Genomic DNA, 19,143 nt, shown 5'->3' with positions numbered 1-19,143 from the left:
ATTATATTTATAATATAATTTTGTCATTAACCAACAGTGGAACAAAAAATGTTTTGAAAACTTGATTTTTTTATTTAACATAACCTCACTTTTTCGAGTATTTTCTGGCTTTGAAGCTTCATAATTAAATATTAATTATGTTTAAACTAAATGTTTTTTTAGAAATGTGTTGAGGAGTAAATTGTCGAAAGGTATAGAAACTGTTTATATTTTGCAATGAGGAAAACAAAAGTTATTTAAAAAATACTGAAACCGTAGAGGGAATCCCTCCCTAGGTGTGTGACGGAGGGTTAACTAAAGTATTAAAAATAAGTTTAAAAGAAAGTAAATAAATTTGTCCTCCAAGTGCAAGTACTGAATAGATGTATTGTTTAGGTTGTGTGACGAACAGCTGTCGAATCAATCTCACTACGACTTCGGTCTACGTGCACTCAAGTCCGTGCTGATTTCTGCCGGAAATGTGAAACGAGACCGCATACAAAAAATTAAGGAGGGAATGAAGAACCGTGGTGATGTAGACATTGATGAGGCATCAATTGCTGAAAACTTACCTGAGCAGGAGATTTTAATTCAATCTGTTTGTGAAACATTGGTTCCGAAATTAGTAGCAGAAGATATTCCCTTATTGTTCAGTTTATTGAATGATGTCTTTCCAAATGTTGGCTACACTCGTGCTGAGATGAAAGGTGAATATTATTATAACTTAAGTACTATGACCTGTTTTCATCCTCGAAACATAAAATGTAACGTAACTCGTGCGTTAATGTTCAACATTTTAGGAAAAATTCTAATACCTGTTGTTTTATATTTTAGGATTGAAGGATCAAATTCGAAAAGTATGTGCTGAAGAATTCCTTGTTTGCGGAGAAGGAGATGAGCAGGGAGGTGCCTGGCAAGAGAAGGTGAGAAAATTCGATTTTAAGACATTTTTACTTACTTTATTAAAAACTAACATGCGATATGTGTTGATGATACGTTACCACTTTGAAATTATTACTTAAACCTCAAAGATAATTCAATATCATCATAATCGCCTAGTTTACTTAATGAAGTGAAGAGGAAAAATTACTACAGCTAACCATCGCATCATATAATCATTGTTCTAAGCATTACATTTTAAAAGTAACACGAGGTTTTTTTTAAATATTGACATGATGAGAATTCATAAATGTCGACTGTGTGCAGTTGTTTTTGCGACTCCGTTAAGTCGGTTTTTATAAATATATAATATCAAATTACAAATAATGATCTTAAATAGTAAATTTCATTTATAACATTTATAGATTTAAACATATTCACAAAAAGTATTCTGAACTTTGAGATTCAACGTCTAAAATCTATGGTTATTGGCTCAAGAGTGCAAGCATTCACCATTTATTTTTGAGCACAACACTAGAGTTGTTTAAATACGGCATTTTTAGGGTTCCGTTCACGAAGTAATCGTAAAGAGACCCAAATTATTTCATTCGTTTGTTCGTCCACAAAATTTGCTTCTCCCATCCTTTAACGCCCAAATGTACAAAATTTTGTCATGAAGTTTGAGGACTTATTTCGGTATACTTAAAAATCAATAGAAAAATTCATCAATCATCATTTCTAATGTTTTCATGTGCATTCTATCAAATGACGTTATAGAAAAATCAAACATTTATAAACAAAAAAGTTATTAATGTTTTTTATAAATAAAGTCCGATTTTTTTCAACTACGAAATAGCAGGAAAATAATTCCAAATGTTACAAATAACGTGACAAAAATATATAAGCTGCAAGATAGGACTATAGGGAAATTTAAAAATTAAAAGTGCGGCTCAAAAATGGAATCTGAATTTCAAATTTTTCTTTGCAAAACTTCACCCGAAAGTACGAAATTGTTAAAAGTTTTTAGTTTAGCTTGAAACTTGTTACCCGGGGCTTTTAGGAGTCGCTGATTACGAATCTAATGTCCAATTTTTAAAATTTAAAATGGCGTATTCAATATGGCGGATGAATTTTCAAATAAAAACTCACCGGTCTGTTGAAAATCGTTATTCAAGTTCTTTAGCCATTAAAATGTTTAAAATATTTTTAATGTTGTCCAACTTTCACCATGTGAAGGTAAACGTGAAGTGGAAAGCCTTTTTCTTAATTTCTAATTTTATATTTTTTTTAGGTACTTTTTTTTATATATTTCTTATGTATTTTTTTTCTTTTTTTTGATTTATGATATTTAGATTTAAATCTCAAAAAAACTAGATTGAGACCATTCAAGTATTACGTAAGCATTTAAGGGGGAGGGGGGGGTCTAGCTATTACTTATTTCCATTAGAAAAAATGGCGCTAATGCATATAAAAAATCTTACATGGGGGAGGGGGGGGTCTAAGAACCTGAAAAATATGCTTACGTAATATTTGAATGACCCCATTTAAATGTTTTTTAACCTTTAATTATATTTTTTTTGCAAAATGCGTTTACCTCCACGTGGTGAAAGTTAAGCAACATTAAAAATATTTTAAACATTTTAGTGGCAAAAGAACGTGATTAACGATTTTCAACGAACCGGATCCATGAGTTTTTATTTGAAAATTCGTCTGCAATATTAGATGAGCCATTTTTTATTTTGAAAATTGGACATTTGATTCATAATCAGCGACCCCAAAAACTTGGGGGTTCAAGCTAATCTGAACAGTTAACAATTTCGTACTTTCGGGTGAAATTTCGCAAAAAAAAATCTGAACTTCAGACTCCATTTTTGAGCCGCCATCTATTGATTAAATAGAAATAAGTCCTCAAACTTCATGCTAAAAGTTTGTACATTTGGGCGTTAAAGGGTTAACTATTTTTATTTAGGATTAAAATTTATCAGAAATATAAATATTTTCAAGTGTAGATTATATGAAAAAAAATAATAAATCGGATTAGAATCGATTAAAAACATTATTGTAAATAATGTTTCTGGGGTCGCTGAATGTAAATCCGAGGTCAGTTTTGCAAAATTTTTAAAATTAAAAATGGCGGCTACAACATGGTGGACGGAAAATTGAAAATCACTCGGATAAACTGGAAATTTGTCACTTGAGAACTTTCGGGGTCGCTGATGACGAATCCGGTATTAGTTTTTAAAAACTCAAAATGGCGGACGAATTTTTAAAAATTTCACGGATTCACGTAAATTTGGGGATTAAAAAAACTCGAAGTAATTTTAAAGTATTATAAATATTGCAAATCTGACATTAAATTCGTAATCATGACTCAAAAAACCTGAGTAACATGTTGATTTTGATGTTCATTTTTGAAAGCCGTTTCTACGTATTCTGTCAAGAATTATAGCATCTTGTCCGTATTTGGAGTTTCGGCTCCTACATTTTTTCATTTTTTCTTAATATGAAATTAGTCCAACATTCCTGCTAATACAGCCGAAATAAATAAATTTTAAGAAATCATGAACGGAACCCTGTTTGAGTGAGTGAAACTTGCGTTTGACCGATTTTTTGTATACTGTAATTTTTTGTTTATTTGCATTTTGCACACTCAGGAGATGATCGGTGTGACTTGGGTTCAAAAGGTGAGAGGCTATTAAATACAATGTCGATTGGACAACTTCTGTCGTTTCTTAGTGTTTCTAATTGTCTGGCTGATTGCACGTTTGTCATCTGTTTGTAAAAACACTGGTTTTTCTATTTATGTACATTTGTCAATTTCTTATTTGTAGGTTCTCCAATTGTACCAAATTTGCAATCTGAACCACGGCTTAATGATGGTCGGACCAAGTGGCTCTGGTAAAAGTATGGCATGGAAAGTTTTGCTGAAAGCTTTGGAGAGGTTCGAAGGAGTCGAAGGAGTAGCTCACGTGATTGATCCAAAAGCAATCAGCAAGGAGACATTGTACGGAGTACTAGACCCAAATACTCGAGAATGGACCGATGGGTTATTCACACACATTCTCAGAAAAATTATAGATAATGTCAGAGGCGAAATTAACAAAAGACAGTGGATCATTTTCGACGGAGATGTTGATCCGGAATGGGTTGAAAATCTAAACTCGGTGCTTGATGATAATAAACTTTTGACACTCCCGAATGGTGAACGCCTCAGTTTGCCACCGAATGTGAGAGTCATGTTCGAAGTGCAGGACCTCAAGTACGCAACGTTGGCCACTGTCTCAAGATGTGGAATGGTCTGGTTCTCCGAAGACGTCCTGTCGACTGAAATGATTTTCGAAAACTATATGCTGAGGTTGAGAAGCATTCCATTGGAGGATGGAGATGAGGAGAACATAAGTAAAAAGGCTTCGGATAAGGAAGACTCCCTGTCGCCTGCTCTCTCCGTCCAACGGGAGGTGGCTTGCATTTTGCAGAGTTACTTTGCACCTGACGGATTGGTGGTCAAGTGCATGGAATACGCGATGAGACAGGAGCACATAATGGACTTCACTCGACTACGCGCGCTTAGTTCCCTGTTCTCCATGCTGAACCAAGCGGTTCGCAACGTCTTGCTGTACAACCATGCCCACGTCGACTTTCCTTTGCCGAGCGAGCAGTTGGAGCGCTACATGCCCAAGTGCCTCGTTTACGCTCTACTCTGGAGTTTCGCGGGCGACGCCAAATTGAAGGTCAGGTCCGACGTCGGAGACTTCATCAGATCCATTACCACTATACCTTTACCGACGTTGAGCAACGTGCCCATCATAGACTTTGAAGTCAACATACATGGCGAATGGCTACTGTGGAGCAACAAAGTGCCCCAGATTGAAGTCGAAACCCATAAAGTGGCAAGTCCCGACATAGTGGTTCCGACCCTGGACACTGTGAGGCATGAAAGTCTACTGTACACCTGGTTGGCTGAGCACAAACCACTTGGTTAGTATATTTTGTGTTAATAAAAGGAGATGTTTTCTCATGCAATGCTATAACGGGCGTTTCGATTTTTTCTTTTGCAGTTCTTTGCGGCCCTCCAGGTTCTGGTAAAACTATGACTCTCTTCTCTGCTCTACGTGCTCTCCCAGACATGGAAGTCGTTGGGTTGAATTTCTCTTCTGCGACGACTCCGGAGTTGCTGTTGAAAACTTTTGACCATTACTGCGAATACCGTAAGACTCCTAACGGAGTTGTTCTTTCGCCGGTTCAACTGGGCAAATGGCTGGTCTTGTTTTGTGACGAAATAAACTTGCCTGATATGGACAATTATGGTACGCAGAGAGTTATTTCCTTTTTGAGGCAATTGGTGGAGCACAAGGGATTCTATCGCACTAGTGATCAAACGTGGGTGACTTTGGAAAGAATTCAGTTTGTGGGTGCTTGTAATCCACCTACTGATCCCGGAAGGAAGCCTTTGAGTCACAGATTTTTGCGCCATGTGCCAGTGATATATGTCGATTATCCGGGCGAAACATCGCTGAAGCAGATTTATGGAACTTTTACGCGAGCAATGCTCAGGTAAGTCTAATGCATCAACTTTTTGAATTTAAAATTTTTAAAAACGGACAGTAGAGCTGTGCAAAATTCGAACCGAACCGAGTTTTGTTCGGTTTTGGGGCGTCGAAATGTCGAATGTCGAAAAACCGACATTCGAACTAGGCGAAAAAATTCGAACAGTTCGGTTCGAATTATTTTGCACAGCTCTAACGGAGAGCATTTAAAAAATTTAGAAATGGTATATGATTAAACATTTTTTTTGCGATGATTAATAGAAGAGAAATTAAAAATATTGAATAAATGGAATTGTGTTCTGAAATATAGAGTAATAATTAACGTTTCTTTTAATAGATTGACACCTTCGTTAAGAGGATTTTCCGAATCTTTAACGAATGCCATGGTCGAGTTTTATTTGGCCTCTCAAGAAAGATTCACTCAAGACATGCAGCCACATTATGTTTATTCTCCCCGCGAAATGACGCGATGGGTTCGTGGTATTTGCGAGGCAATCCGACCATTGGATAATCTTTCCGTCGAAGGCTTGGTGCGATTGTGGGCTCATGAAGCTTTGCGTTTATTCCAAGACCGACTGGTTGATGACACTGAACGAGCTTGGACCAATAAGAACATTGATTTTGTTGCTATGAAACATTTTATTGGCGTCGATAAAGAGAAAGCACTTTCGAGACCAATTCTCTACAGCAACTGGCTTTCTAAAGATTATATTCCAGTGAATAGACAAGAATTGAGGGATTACGTTAGAGCGAGACTCAAGGTTTTCTACGAAGAAGAGTTGGATGTTCCGCTAGTGCTTTTCGATGAAGTATTGGAGCATGTTTTGAGAATTGACAGAATATTCCGTCAACCTCAAGGACACTTGCTGCTGATCGGAGTCTCAGGTGCTGGCAAAACGACACTATCAAGATTCGTTGCGTGGATGAATGGACTGTCCATTTTCCAAATAAAGGTACGTGTCTACTGTCTAGTTCGCTATTTCTTGAAGCAGTAAAAATACACTTAAAATAGTAAACTAAAGTCAGATTTTTGAACTCGCCGTAGGTGCATAACAAGTACACTGGTGAAGACTTTGACGAGGACTTGCGTCAAGTATTGAGGCGGTCCGGTTGTAAGGATGAGAAGATAGCTTTCATTTTAGACGAGTCGAATGTTCTCGATTCTGGCTTTTTGGAACGAATGAATACACTGCTGGCGAATGGAGAGGTTCCAGGATTATTTGAGGGCGACGAGTACACGACACTGATGACTCAGTGCAAGGAGGGAGCGCAAAGGGAGGGCCTCATGTTGGATTCGAACGAGGAATTGTACAAATGGTTCACTGGACAGGTCATGAAGAATTTACACGTCGTATTCACGATGAATCCAAACACTGATGGTCTGAAGGACAGAGCCGCGACGTCGCCAGCCCTGTTCAACAGATGTGTGTTGAACTGGTTTGGAGACTGGTCCGACAATGCTCTCTTCCAGGTTGGAAAAGAATTCACGAGTCGAATTGATTTGGAGAGGCCGTCTTGGAGATCTCCGGACTTCTTCCCCTCAGCTTGCTCCTTGATTACAGCACAGCCATCTCACAGAGACGCCGTGATCAACGCCTTCGTTTATGTGCACCAAACTCTGCACAAAGCCAACACGAGATTGGCGAAGAGAGGCAGCAGAACAATGGCTATTACGCCAAGACACTATTTGGACTTTATTAATCATTTCGTTAAACTCTATCGAGAGAAACGAAGCGACTTGGAGGAACAGCAATTGCATTTGAATGTGGGATTAAGTAAAATTGCTGAGACTGTCGAGCAAGTTGAAGAAATGCAGAAAAGCTTAGCTGTCAAATCTCAGGTAAGATAAAGTAAATTTTATCAAATATTTAATTCATCTTGCAACTTTTATTGATTGGATGGAATTCAAAACTTCCATGAGAAGTAATGTTTGAAAGCTTTCTGTTTTACGAAAAGTGAAAACAGTAAAATAACAGAAGCGAATTAAATAAATTTAACGAATTTTAACAGATTTGTCATGTACCCTATTTCGACTTAAAATTTAGAGTTACGCAAAATACTTCCTGTTGCAACTTATTTGTCGTATTTATTTCTTCAATTGTTTCTTTGCCTTTAGGAACTACAAGCGAAAAATGATGCAGCAAATGCAAAATTGAGGCAAATGGTTAAAGATCAACAAGAAGCGGAAAAGAAAAAAGTTCAAAGTCAAGAAATTCAACAACAATTAGCTATTCAAACGGTAGCTATTGATCAGAAGCGCGAAGATGTCATGGCAGATTTAGCACAAGTGGAACCAGCTGTGATTGACGCACAAAATGGTACGTTGATAAATTTAATAAATACCTAATAATTAATTAAAAAAAGGTAACGAGACCACTTACCTTTAATTTTTTCTCTTACTTTAATTTACTTTTATTTTACAGCTGTGAAATCTATAAAGAAACAACATTTAGTAGAAGTTCGATCTATGGCGAATCCTCCCGCTGTTGTCAAACTCGCATTAGAATCAATCTGTCTCCTGTTGGGCGAAAACGCAAGTGATTGGAAGTCCATTCGAGCTGTTATCATGAGAGACAATTTCATTAACACCATCGTTTCCAATTTCAGTACAGATGATATTACGTAAGTCTTTTTAAAAACTTTTCATTAAACAATTTTCTAATTAGAGGATCCCGCAGGCAATACATTAGTTTTGAGACCCAGGCGATTTCCCTATAAGTTTTTTAATTTAATAGTTTTCTTCAGACTTAATACAAACTTGGAGTTGAAAATTTATAAGAAAATCGATTGGAACCCAAAATCAGTGTATTGTATTGGTAAATTTTTTGTCCTTTTTTGTCTTTTTTTTTCAGGGAAAAAATTTCCCTTTTCACCTTTTTGATAGATATTTTAAATATTTATTTTATATTTTTCCAGGCTTCGCACTCATCTACTAAAATCTACTATTTATTACTTTTTTTCTACTTTTTTAAAATTAATTATCGAGTGCGCAGTCTGTTTTTCAAGTAGAAAAATTATATATTTTTTCAACTAGAAAATATTGTTAATGTCCTGAACTTGATAGAAAAATTATTCGTAAAAGGACTATTTAATATTAAAGCATATTCTATTTTTCTTGCAGTGACGAAGTTAGAGAGAAAATGAAAAGTCGTTACCTTTCAAATCCAGATTACAATTTCGAGAAAGTAAATCGTGCCAGTATGGCTTGTGGTCCTATGGTAAAGTGGGCAATAGCACAGGTAATAATAATTGTCATTTTAGAAATTTCTTTTCACTTTGCGAATGAAAATTATAGTAACTATGAATCAAGTCATTGAGAATATTAAAAGTATTAAAATTTGAATGATTTGTTAAATTTCTAACTGTTTAGATTGAATATGCTGACATGTTGAAACGAGTTGAACCATTGCGGGATGAATTGCATTCTCTCGAGCGTCAAGCAGAAACGAATAAGTTGAAAGGCGAAGAGGTGAAAAATTTGATCGCCCAACTAGAGCAAAGTATTGCGTCTTACAAGGAAGAATATGCACAATTAATTTCACAAGCGCAAGCTATTAAGACGGATTTGGAAAATGTCCAAGGAAAAGTTGATCGCTCAATTGCACTACTAAAGTCGTTGGTGATTGAAAGAGAAAGATGGGAAACGACAAGTGAAACATTCAGAAGCCAAATGTCGACAATAATAGGCGACGTTCTTCTTTCCTCTGCATTCCTAGCGTACGCTGGATACTTTGACCAACATGTACGTATCTGTTTTTTCATTTTTTGCAATTTTTACAAAGAAACTAGATTTACTAAATTTACTAAATTTGTTTTTGTTTTTTCTTTACAGTATCGTCAAAATCTGTTTACCACTTGGTGTCAGCACTTGCAACATGCGAATATCCAATTCAGACCTGACATCGCGAGAACTGAATATCTGTCCAACCCTGACGAGCGCTTACGCTGGCAAGCAAATGCGCTACCGACTGACGACTTGTGCACGGAAAATGCTATTATGTTGAAACGATTCAACAGGTACCCGTTGATTATCGATCCTTCGGGTCAAGCAACCGAATTCATAATGAACGAATTCAAAGATCGTAAGATCACAAAAACCAGCTTTTTAGACGACTCGTTCAGGAAGAATTTGGAGAGCGCCTTAAGATTTGGCAATCCTTTGCTAGTGCAGGACGTGGAGAATTACGATCCCGTTTTAAATCCAGTTTTGAATAGAGAATTAAGACGAACGGGCGGTCGTGTTTTGATTACACTCGGCGATCAAGACATCGATCTATCGCCATCTTTCGTCATCTTTCTTTCGACGAGAGATCCGACTGTTGAATTCCCTCCCGACATTTGTTCTCGTGTTACTTTCGTCAACTTCACAGTTACCAGAAGTTCGTTGCAGAGCCAATGCCTGAACCAAGTGCTCAAGGCAGAACGACCCGACATCGACGAAAAGAGATCTGATCTACTGAAACTGCAGGGAGAATTCCATCTTAGATTGAGACAGTTGGAGAAGTCGTTACTTCAAGCACTGAATGATGCGAAGGGGAAAATTCTGGACGACGATTCGGTTATTACGACTTTGGAGACATTGAAACAAGAAGCGGCGGATATTAGCAAGAAAGTCGAGGAAACGGATAAGGTCATTGCGGAAATTGAAACCGTGTCTCAGCAGTACATGCCATTGTCCCAAGCTTGTTCGAACATCTACTTCACTATGGATAGTTTGAATCAAATTCATTTCCTCTACCAATATTCGTTGAAGATGTTTTTGGACATTTTCACGTCAGTTCTGTCGCAGAATGAAAAGTTGGCGGCGTTGACGGACTACACTCAGAGACTTTCGGTGATAACGAACGATCTCTTCTCGGCTTGTTACGAACGAGTGGCTAGGGGAATGCTGCATACGGACCGATTGACCTTCGCTCTGTTATTGTGTCGTATTCACTTGAAAGGAATCTCTAGTGAGTCGACGTACGACAATGAATTTGCTTTCTTCCTCCGAGGCAAGGAGGGCGTGCTCAGTATTCGCGGACAGCCGGTTCTTTGTCTAGGATCGGAGCAACAGGAAGCGATGGTCAGGCTGAGTCTAAGAATCCCGGCCTTTAAGAATCTTGCTAACGTTATTCAAGAGAATTCCGAGTTTAACAAGTGGTTGCAGTGTCCCACGCCGGAGACGTGTGTTCCCAAACTCTGGGAGGAAGAGAAGCCTCTCTCGCCCATAGGAGTCGCCATGTATCAGTTGCTGGTTATTCAGGCCTTCAGGCCAGACCGGGTGATTGCTGCCACGTCGCTATTTGTAAGCTCTGCGTTAGGAGAGACGTTTATGGCCGAAGCGGAAATTGAATTGGACTTTGGCTCCGTTGTTGAGAATCAATTGAAAGCAACAGTCCCAGCGTTGTTGTGCTCAGTTCCTGGATATGATGCGTCCGGCAGGGTTGACGATTTAGCGGCGGAGTTGGGTAAGCAGATTGCCAGTATCGCCATTGGTTCGGCGGAAGGTTTCCATCAAGCGGACAGAGCTATTAATATGGCAGTCAAAGCTGGCAGGTGGGTGCTTTTGAAGAATGTGCATCTTGCTCCTCAGTGGTTGGTGCAGCTAGAGAAGAAGCTGCACAGCCTGTCGCCGCACACGAGTTTCCGTCTCTTCCTCACCATGGAGATAAACCCCAAGGTTCCTGTCAATTTGTTGAGAGCTGGTCGCATTTTCGTCTATGAACCGCCTCCAGGCATCAGGGCGAACTTACTGCGCACGTTCAGCACCGTCCCGGCTTCGCGAATGATGAAAGTACCTAGCGAAAGAGCGAGGCTGTACTTCCTGCTCGCCTGGTTCCACGCCATTGTTCAGGAGCGACTCCGCTACGTTCCTCTCGGATGGGCCAAGTACTACGAATTCAACGAGAGTGATTTACGAGTCGCTTGTGATACGTTGGACACTTGGATAGAAACCACAGCCATGGGCAGGACTAATCTCCCACCGGAGAAGGTCCCCTGGGATGCTCTGGTCACCCTCCTGTCTCAGTGCATTTACGGTGGAAAGATTGACAACGACTTCGATCAACGTTTGCTGGCTTCATTCCTGCGCAAGCTGTTCACACCTCGTTCGTTTGAAGCTGACTTTGCGCTGGTTGCGAATGTCGACGGAGTGCAGAGCAACCAACGCCACATTACGATGCCCGACGGCACCAGACGTGACCACTTCTTAAAGTGGATCGAACTGCTCTCTGATCGGCAAACACCTTCCTGGCTCGGTCTGCCGAACAATGCCGAGAAAGTGCTACTGACTACAAGAGGAACAGACCTCGTGTCGAAACTTTTGAAAATGCAGCAATTAGAAGACGAGGACGAATTGGCGTACTCGAACGACGAATCGCTAGACTTGCCTGGCGAGGCTGAAGGCGATGGTCGCCCTTCGTGGATGAGGACTTTGCACAACTCGGCTACCACTTGGTTGCAATTGCTTCCTAAAAACTTGGCTACTCTGAAAAGAACTGTCGAAAATATTAAAGATCCATTGTACAGATATTTCGAGCGAGAGGTCAACAGTGGGTCCAAGCTGCTTCAAGATGTTATTCACGATTTGGAAGACGTTGTACTTATTTGCCAGGTAAATATTTTGGTATCTAATAAAGTAAATATCAAAATAACGTATAATAAACAAAGCAATAGTTAGGGTTTCCTACAATATTTTGAGAATTTCTAACGACAAACTTTACAAGTTCCACATGGATCTAAGAATATTTCTGTTAATAGGGTGAAAAGAAGCAAACCAACTATCATCGGACTATACTGTCGGAATTAATAAAAGGCATTTTACCCAGCGGTTGGAGAAGGTATACTGTGCCAAGAGGATGCACTGTCATACAATGGATTACAGATTTTAGCCACAGAGTCTCTCAGTTGCAGGAAGTTTCAAGACTAGTGTCACAAGGTGGAGCAAAAGAAATCAAGGTATGCTTGTAAATTGTATATTTCTTTAAATTTTAAATCAAGAAAGTTTCTATATTTATTTATTTATTTAGAATAAGTTCCTAGGGCTACATAGCCCTCCAAAAAACAATTACATGTAATTTATTGTTTTTTTAAACAATAGTGATTCTCACATTTAAAAAGAAAATGGAAAAAAAGTTTCTTGAATTGAAACTGATTTGAAGCCTCTCTAATAGTAATTGGTAACTTATTCCACAATCTCGCTCTTCTTACATTAAACGATTTTTGCATTTTACAAGTTCAATGTTGAGGAATTTGTAAAACATATTTCCTTTCTCGAAGCCTATTGTACATTGTTTCACTGTGTTCTTTAAATTCAAAAAAGTTTAGTAGATATGATGAAATTTTGTTTTTAAAAAGTGAATATAGTAAATTACCCATAAAAAATTGTCTTCTCGATGCCACATTTAATAATTCTGCTTTAATTCTGTATTGAGTTATATGTTCCGTTTTAGGTAAATCATAGATGAATCTTATACATGCGTTTAAGGATCTCTTCAATTTAGAGTTTAGTTCGTCTGTTATATCATCATAAACTGTACAACAATAGTCATAAAAAGTCAATATGTGGGTTTTGACCGAGACGCATGCTTATTCCCGAAATCTTTTTTAACCAAATAGTTATTTGATATAAAACTACTTAACTTAAAATTCACATAATATGCAAATTATTTGACATAAATTTCATTGCACACAAAAACCATTTAACATAAATATCATTTGTCATAGAATTCATTAAACAGAAATATTATGTTACATAAAACTCAGATAACTTAATTCCCATTTGACATAAAAATTATGTAACATAAATTTCTATTGACATAAAAATCATTTAACGTAAATTTCTTTTGACATAAAATTCATTTGACGTGAATATCATTTAACATAATTATTATTTAACGTAAAATTAAATTTATATAAATTTCATTTAGCATAAATGCCATTTAACACAATTCTCATTTGTCATAAAAGTCACTCAACAAAATTCTCATTTGACATGAAAATCATTTCACACAAATTATATTTTACATAAAAATATCGGCGCCAATTTTAAAAGTAACCAATTAGATATTATCAACAACATTGTGATTCGCCAATTTTGAAATTCGCGCCTATATTTCTATGTCAAATGCTCTTTATGTAAAATGAAATCTATGACAACTGAATTTTATGTCAAATGAGAATTATGTGTAATGAGTTATCCGCGTCAAATGAAATTTATATCAAGTGAACTTTATGTCAAATGAAAATTATGTCAAATGGGATTTATACCAAATGAAATTTATGTCAAGTAAATTTTATGTCAAATGAGAATTATGTTAATTGGCATTTATGCTAAATGAAATTTATATAAATTTAATTTTACGTTAAATAATAATTATGTTAACTGATATTCACGACAAATGAAATTTATGTCAAGGTAATTTTATGTCTAATGTTATTTATGTCAAATGAGAATTACTTTAAATGACATTTATTCCAAATGAAATTGATGTCAAATGAATTTTATAACAAATAAAATTTACGTTAAATGAATTTTATGTCAAAAGAAATTTATGTTAAATGATTTTTACGTCAATAGAAATTTATGTTACAAAATTTTTTTGTCAAGTTAGGTAGTTTTATATCAAATAACTATTTGGTAAAAAAAGATTTCGGGAATAAGTATGCGTCTCGTATTAATAAAGCAAAATTTCATAAAAGAGAAGAAGAAATGTTGAATTTTAAGAAATTCGGTTTTTCGAATTTTTGATAATTTCTGAAACTTTTAGATTATTTACCAAAGGGTTGAGATTATTAAATAAGTAAATTATTTTTTAAGAGCACAGAAATAATAAAGCTATATGCCATAAAAGAGAAGAAAAAATGTTGAATTTTAAGAAATTCGGTTTTTCGAATTTTTGAAAATGACTGATAATCTTAGATTTTTTATCAAAGGGTGAAGATTATTGAACACGTAAAGTTACATATCGTCACCTATTGGGCTAAAATTCGGTACACTGTTACATTTTCAATTGTAGATTTGAGGAAAATTTTAGCGAATCTGATTGGGTGTCATATTTACGAACTTTCTTATTTCGCATATATTACTTTCAATCAATCATATTTGTTTCCCATATATCTTTGTATAAGAAACGAGTTTAATTTTGGTGTACGGAACCCTCGGTTTTATTGCGAGTGTAACACACACTTGTCCGATTTTTCTATTTAATTGTTGAAATACAATGTATGTTCTACGTGAAATTACATTCATATGGTCTTTCCAAGATAAGGAATGATCCACTGTTAAACCAAAGTTTCATACTTTCTCGCTAAACTTTATTGCCTTGAGGAACACCACACTTTACTCGGTCCCAATCAGAAATGTAACCACTCTTTAAAATCTTGAACTAAGATAAGACTCAAACCAATCACAAACCGTTTCAGAAAGTTTAAAAGAGTGGAGCTTTCAATTTAATAATTTGTGATTCACAGAGGGAAAAGCTTTTGAAAAATCAAAGAATATTACAATTGTTATGTATTTTTTTATTTATGGATACTTCAATGTCTGTTGTAAATTTTAGAGAAGCTGTGCATGTACTGTGCTTAGCACAAAAAGCAGACTGTAAAGATTCCAATAATTAATTGTTAATTAAAAATGATGTGAGTCTGTAATCGGTTATTATCTTTGTATGCAAGTAACTTGAACTCGAACTAATTAATGTCGACTCGAATAGTCCCGAAAAAAGATGAGCTCTAAATTATTTGATCGAGTCTCGAATTCCAAACTTTTTGCATTGCATACAGGAAAATTCTTTGTTCAACAATTAGGTATTCCAAAATTTATTCACGAATTGAGGGTATGGGGAAAAACAGTAAATACTGCAGAAACGTAGGTTGAAATATGATTTTAAGTAAATCTATGATTTTTAGGGGATGTAGATTATATTTAGCATTAGGTTTGAAAAGATTGTAAATTAAATTCTACTGTGTAAAACAGTTGCAGAGTAGAAGTTAAGCTTAAGACAGGTCAACAAGCGAGTAAAATAAAAATATAATTTCAGAGTTTTCCTGTTTGGTTGGGAGGACTACTAAATCCGGAAGCATATATAACAGCCACTAGGCAGTGCATCGCTCAAGCTAATAGTTGGTCTCTCGAAGAACTCCATTTGGATGTTATGATCGGAGACGGTGACAACTTAGCAACCGATGACTGCTCCTTCGCCGTCACTGGCCTCAAATTACAAGGGGCACACTGCAAGGATAATCAGTTGTATCTCACCTCCACTATTATGACAGACCTACCTGTGACTATGCTACGATGGATTCGGTCCTCGAATGAGGAAACTAAGAAAGGAAAATTGACATTACCCGTTTACTTGAACAGTACAAGGACAGAATTATTATTTACAGTAGACTTGAACATTGCTCCAAGTCAAGATCCACACAGTTTTTACGAAAGAGGTGTTGCAGTGCTTACTTCTACTGCTTTAAATTAACTTCAATTTTATGAAACAACATTTATTTATTATTCTATCAAATATTGCTACTCTGCCTTTTAGATTTGTTTATATCTGCAGTTTTATGTATCATTGTTTCAATAACATTAATTTTAATAAATGATGAAATCTTCATCAAACGATAATACATGTTTAGAGTAACTGTATTTTTTCATCAGCCGTTTATAGTTTCACATGGCTACTTATCAAATATTAAGTACAAAGCTGCAATGCATTTTGATTTGAACAGTATTTTTTATACATTCATAAACTGAAAATCACTGACGATAAGCCTAAGATCTTACAATTTGGTAAGTACACCCTAAAATTAACTATAATAATCCTATAATTCATTCTTTCATTCTGTCCACACCTGAAGTTAGTTTTTGTGTATTCTTTTGTTTTTTTTTCTTTAAAAAAAATTTGTTTTGAAAAAACGAAAATATGCAGGTATTTTTTCATGATTCATAATAAAGTAATATTAGAAATTAGAAAATTTAAAAAAAAATTACGATTAACAAATGAAAAATTTACCCATTTTGTTTATTATATGCTCTTTTTATAAAAAATTTCGTTTGACTGATCTAAATTATGCAAATTTTTCTCTTGTTTATTTATAAAAAATAGAAAATTTGTTAAAAAATTATGATTAAGAAATAGTAAATACATACCCCATTTTATGCATAACTTTTATTTCTCAATAACAATATTGTTCACAAACCTCATTCTTTTATTTTGGAAAAAAAAACATTACATATTCCCGTTTCTTAATATTTTTGTAGAAAATTTTCAATTTTCATTAGGGAATAATTTACATTATTTCAATTTTTTAATTACAAATGTTTTAATAAAATTCAAAGTTTTTTCAAAAATAAACGTAACAAACGTTTATAAATTCTATTTGTCAATTACAAATTTTCATTGAAAATGAAAACTTTTGAATTTTTAGAAAATAAAGGAAAAAATTTTACTCAAAAAAAATGTTCCGTTTACATTTTTACGAATTTCTTTAATTGAAACATTATTCAAATACATCAATAATTTCTTTTTTAAATAAAGATTTTATTATTATTATTTTTGCACAGGAATTAAAACATTTAGAAATTCCAAATTCAAACCTTTTTGAAATTAATTTTGGGAAATTTCAATTATTTCTCAACTATTAAATTAAAATTCTTTAAAAAAATCGATTTTTTAAAAAAATTATTCGTTAAATTCAATTATTTTTCAATTATAAAATTAAAATTCTTTCAAAACTCAATTTTTTGGAAAATCCTTAAAAAATTCAATTATTTTTTAATTTATTAAATAAAATTCTTCAAAAAAATCGATTGCACGTAAAGTTGTTTGTAAAATTCAATTGTTTTCAATTATTAAATTAAAATTCTTTCAAATGTCGATTTTATTAAAAATTTTGTTCTAAAATTCTATTATTTTTCAATCATTATATTAAAATGTTTACAGAAATCGACTTTTTTTTAAATTAAATTATTTTTTAATTATTAAATTAAAATTCTTCGAAAGATAAATTTTTGGAAAATTTAAATTTTTTCTAAACTGTTCAATTAAAATACTTCGGTAATTAAATTTTTTGTTAAATTCTATATAAAATTCAATTATTTTTTAATTAAGAGATTAAAATTCTTTAAAAACTCAATTTTTTGGAATATTCTTTAAAAAATTTCATTTCTTTTCAATTTATAAAATTAAAATTCTATAAAAAATCGATTTCATGTATTGTTTGTAAAATTCAATTTTTTTTAATTATTAAATCAAAATTCTTTTAAATATTGATTTTATTGAAAATGAAAATTTTTGAATTTTTAGAAAATAAAGGAAAAAATTTTACTCAAAAAAAATGTTCCGTTACATTTTTACGAATTTCTTTAATTGTAAAATTATTCAAAAACATCAATAATTTCTTTTTTAAATAAATATTTAATTATTATTCTTTTTCCACAGGAATTAAGATTTTCAAAAAATCCAAATTCAAACCTTTTTGAAATTAAACAACTTATAAAAGTATTTTGCTATAAAATTGCAGGAAAATACTATTTTATTACAATAATAATATTTTATGCAATACAATAAGTTTCATTAATATTAATTTATTCATTATTAATGTTAATTAAGGTATTTGTCGCGCGACTGGTCACTGTCAAAAGTTTGTATCCGTTGACTGTACTTATGAAACGATTATGAATGCGAGTTTCCGAAAAACTTTTGCGGACGTACAGTTTGACACACAGATGTTCTCAATGTATATTCATAACCTCTCGCATGAAAAACGATCGTGGCAACGTCGCAAGTTTGGCGTATGGCCGTCTTTAAAATTTCGCGCCAAAAGTAGCAGACAAGCTGTAGTATTTAACAAGCGCTATTGCCACGTTTACAAATTCACCTGTCATTTACAGTAAATGTTAAAATAATTTTTCAAGTTTGATGTTAAATATCTTTTAAACAAGACGGTGAAAAATTTTCATTTTTTTTATAAAAGTTCATTTTGGTTCAATAAATAAAACTTTAGTTTTTCTAAAAAATCTGTCGATTAGTATAAGTGCAAAAATTAAAAATCTGTGGTTTTCATATGGTTTTCCTATACCGTACATGTTAAAAATCGAAACTTTGATTTCATTTTTTGAGACTTACAGACGGTCAATTTTATTTTAATAGGCCTTATTTTGTAGATAAATATCCAAAGAATAATTATGTGAAATTTAAAAAAATTCTGTCGAAAACGAATTTACGCGACAAATACCTTAATATTTAAATAGTTAAAAATTTTTAAATGGAATTCAGATTTTTTATGAAGAAACGACTGAAAAAAATTGCGTTATTTGTTTTATAATTTCTCCGGTTGATGGTAACTTTAATTATTTTCTTTTATTTTATAAAGACTGAAAATATTATAATCTATCGGCTAGTCTGTTTGAGAATAAATTTTTTTATTACTTTTTAACATTTAAACTTATTAAATAAGATATAAATATTAAAGCTACAATTAAATAGATACATAAAGAAGCGTTTTTACAAACTCAGTCATTGCTCTAGAGATTTACACAGAAAATACAAAGCGTTTTGTTAATACCGAATTTGGCATCAAAATAAAATATATATAACAAATTTTACTCTCGCAGATGGCGTCACGTTCTGTGCGATTTAACATTAACCAATTCCACACGCAACAAAATTAACTTTACATTAATAGTTAATGAAAGGCCTATGCTATAGAATATCATATCAAATTAAAATGAAAATAGCTGTGCAGATGTTTTACTTTA

The 19,143-nt window shown here is 34.0% G+C and overlaps 1 protein-coding gene across 1 annotated transcript in view; it reads left to right on the top strand.

The window, feature by feature from the left end:
- The window catches only part of LOC122512352 (dynein heavy chain, cytoplasmic), a 30,397-nt gene extending 14,389 nt beyond the window's left edge, over window positions 1-16,008 (top strand). The window contains exons 9-21 of the mRNA XM_043628133.1: window positions 376-686; window positions 814-902; window positions 3,690-4,836; window positions 4,917-5,412; window positions 5,743-6,358; window positions 6,451-7,245; window positions 7,522-7,723; window positions 7,829-8,027; window positions 8,527-8,644; window positions 8,776-9,147; window positions 9,238-12,000; window positions 12,147-12,344; window positions 15,428-16,008. Coding sequence (XP_043484068.1) covers window positions 376-686; window positions 814-902; window positions 3,690-4,836; window positions 4,917-5,412; window positions 5,743-6,358; window positions 6,451-7,245; window positions 7,522-7,723; window positions 7,829-8,027; window positions 8,527-8,644; window positions 8,776-9,147; window positions 9,238-12,000; window positions 12,147-12,344; window positions 15,428-15,862 — 7,741 coding nt within the window. The 3' untranslated portion in view covers window positions 15,863-16,008. The remainder of the gene's footprint in view (window positions 1-375; window positions 687-813; window positions 903-3,689; window positions 4,837-4,916; window positions 5,413-5,742; window positions 6,359-6,450; window positions 7,246-7,521; window positions 7,724-7,828; window positions 8,028-8,526; window positions 8,645-8,775; window positions 9,148-9,237; window positions 12,001-12,146; window positions 12,345-15,427) is intronic.
- The last annotated feature ends 3,135 nt before the right edge of the window (window positions 16,009-19,143 follow it).

Source organism: Leptopilina heterotoma, unplaced genomic scaffold, assembly GCF_015476425.1.
Source record: "Leptopilina heterotoma isolate Lh14 unplaced genomic scaffold, ASM1547642v1 Lhet_97, whole genome shotgun sequence".
Classification (NCBI taxonomy): Eukaryota; Metazoa; Arthropoda; class Insecta; order Hymenoptera; family Figitidae; genus Leptopilina; species Leptopilina heterotoma.
Note: the sequence above shows the minus strand (reverse complement) of the source record. Positions and strands in the feature narration are given on the sequence as shown.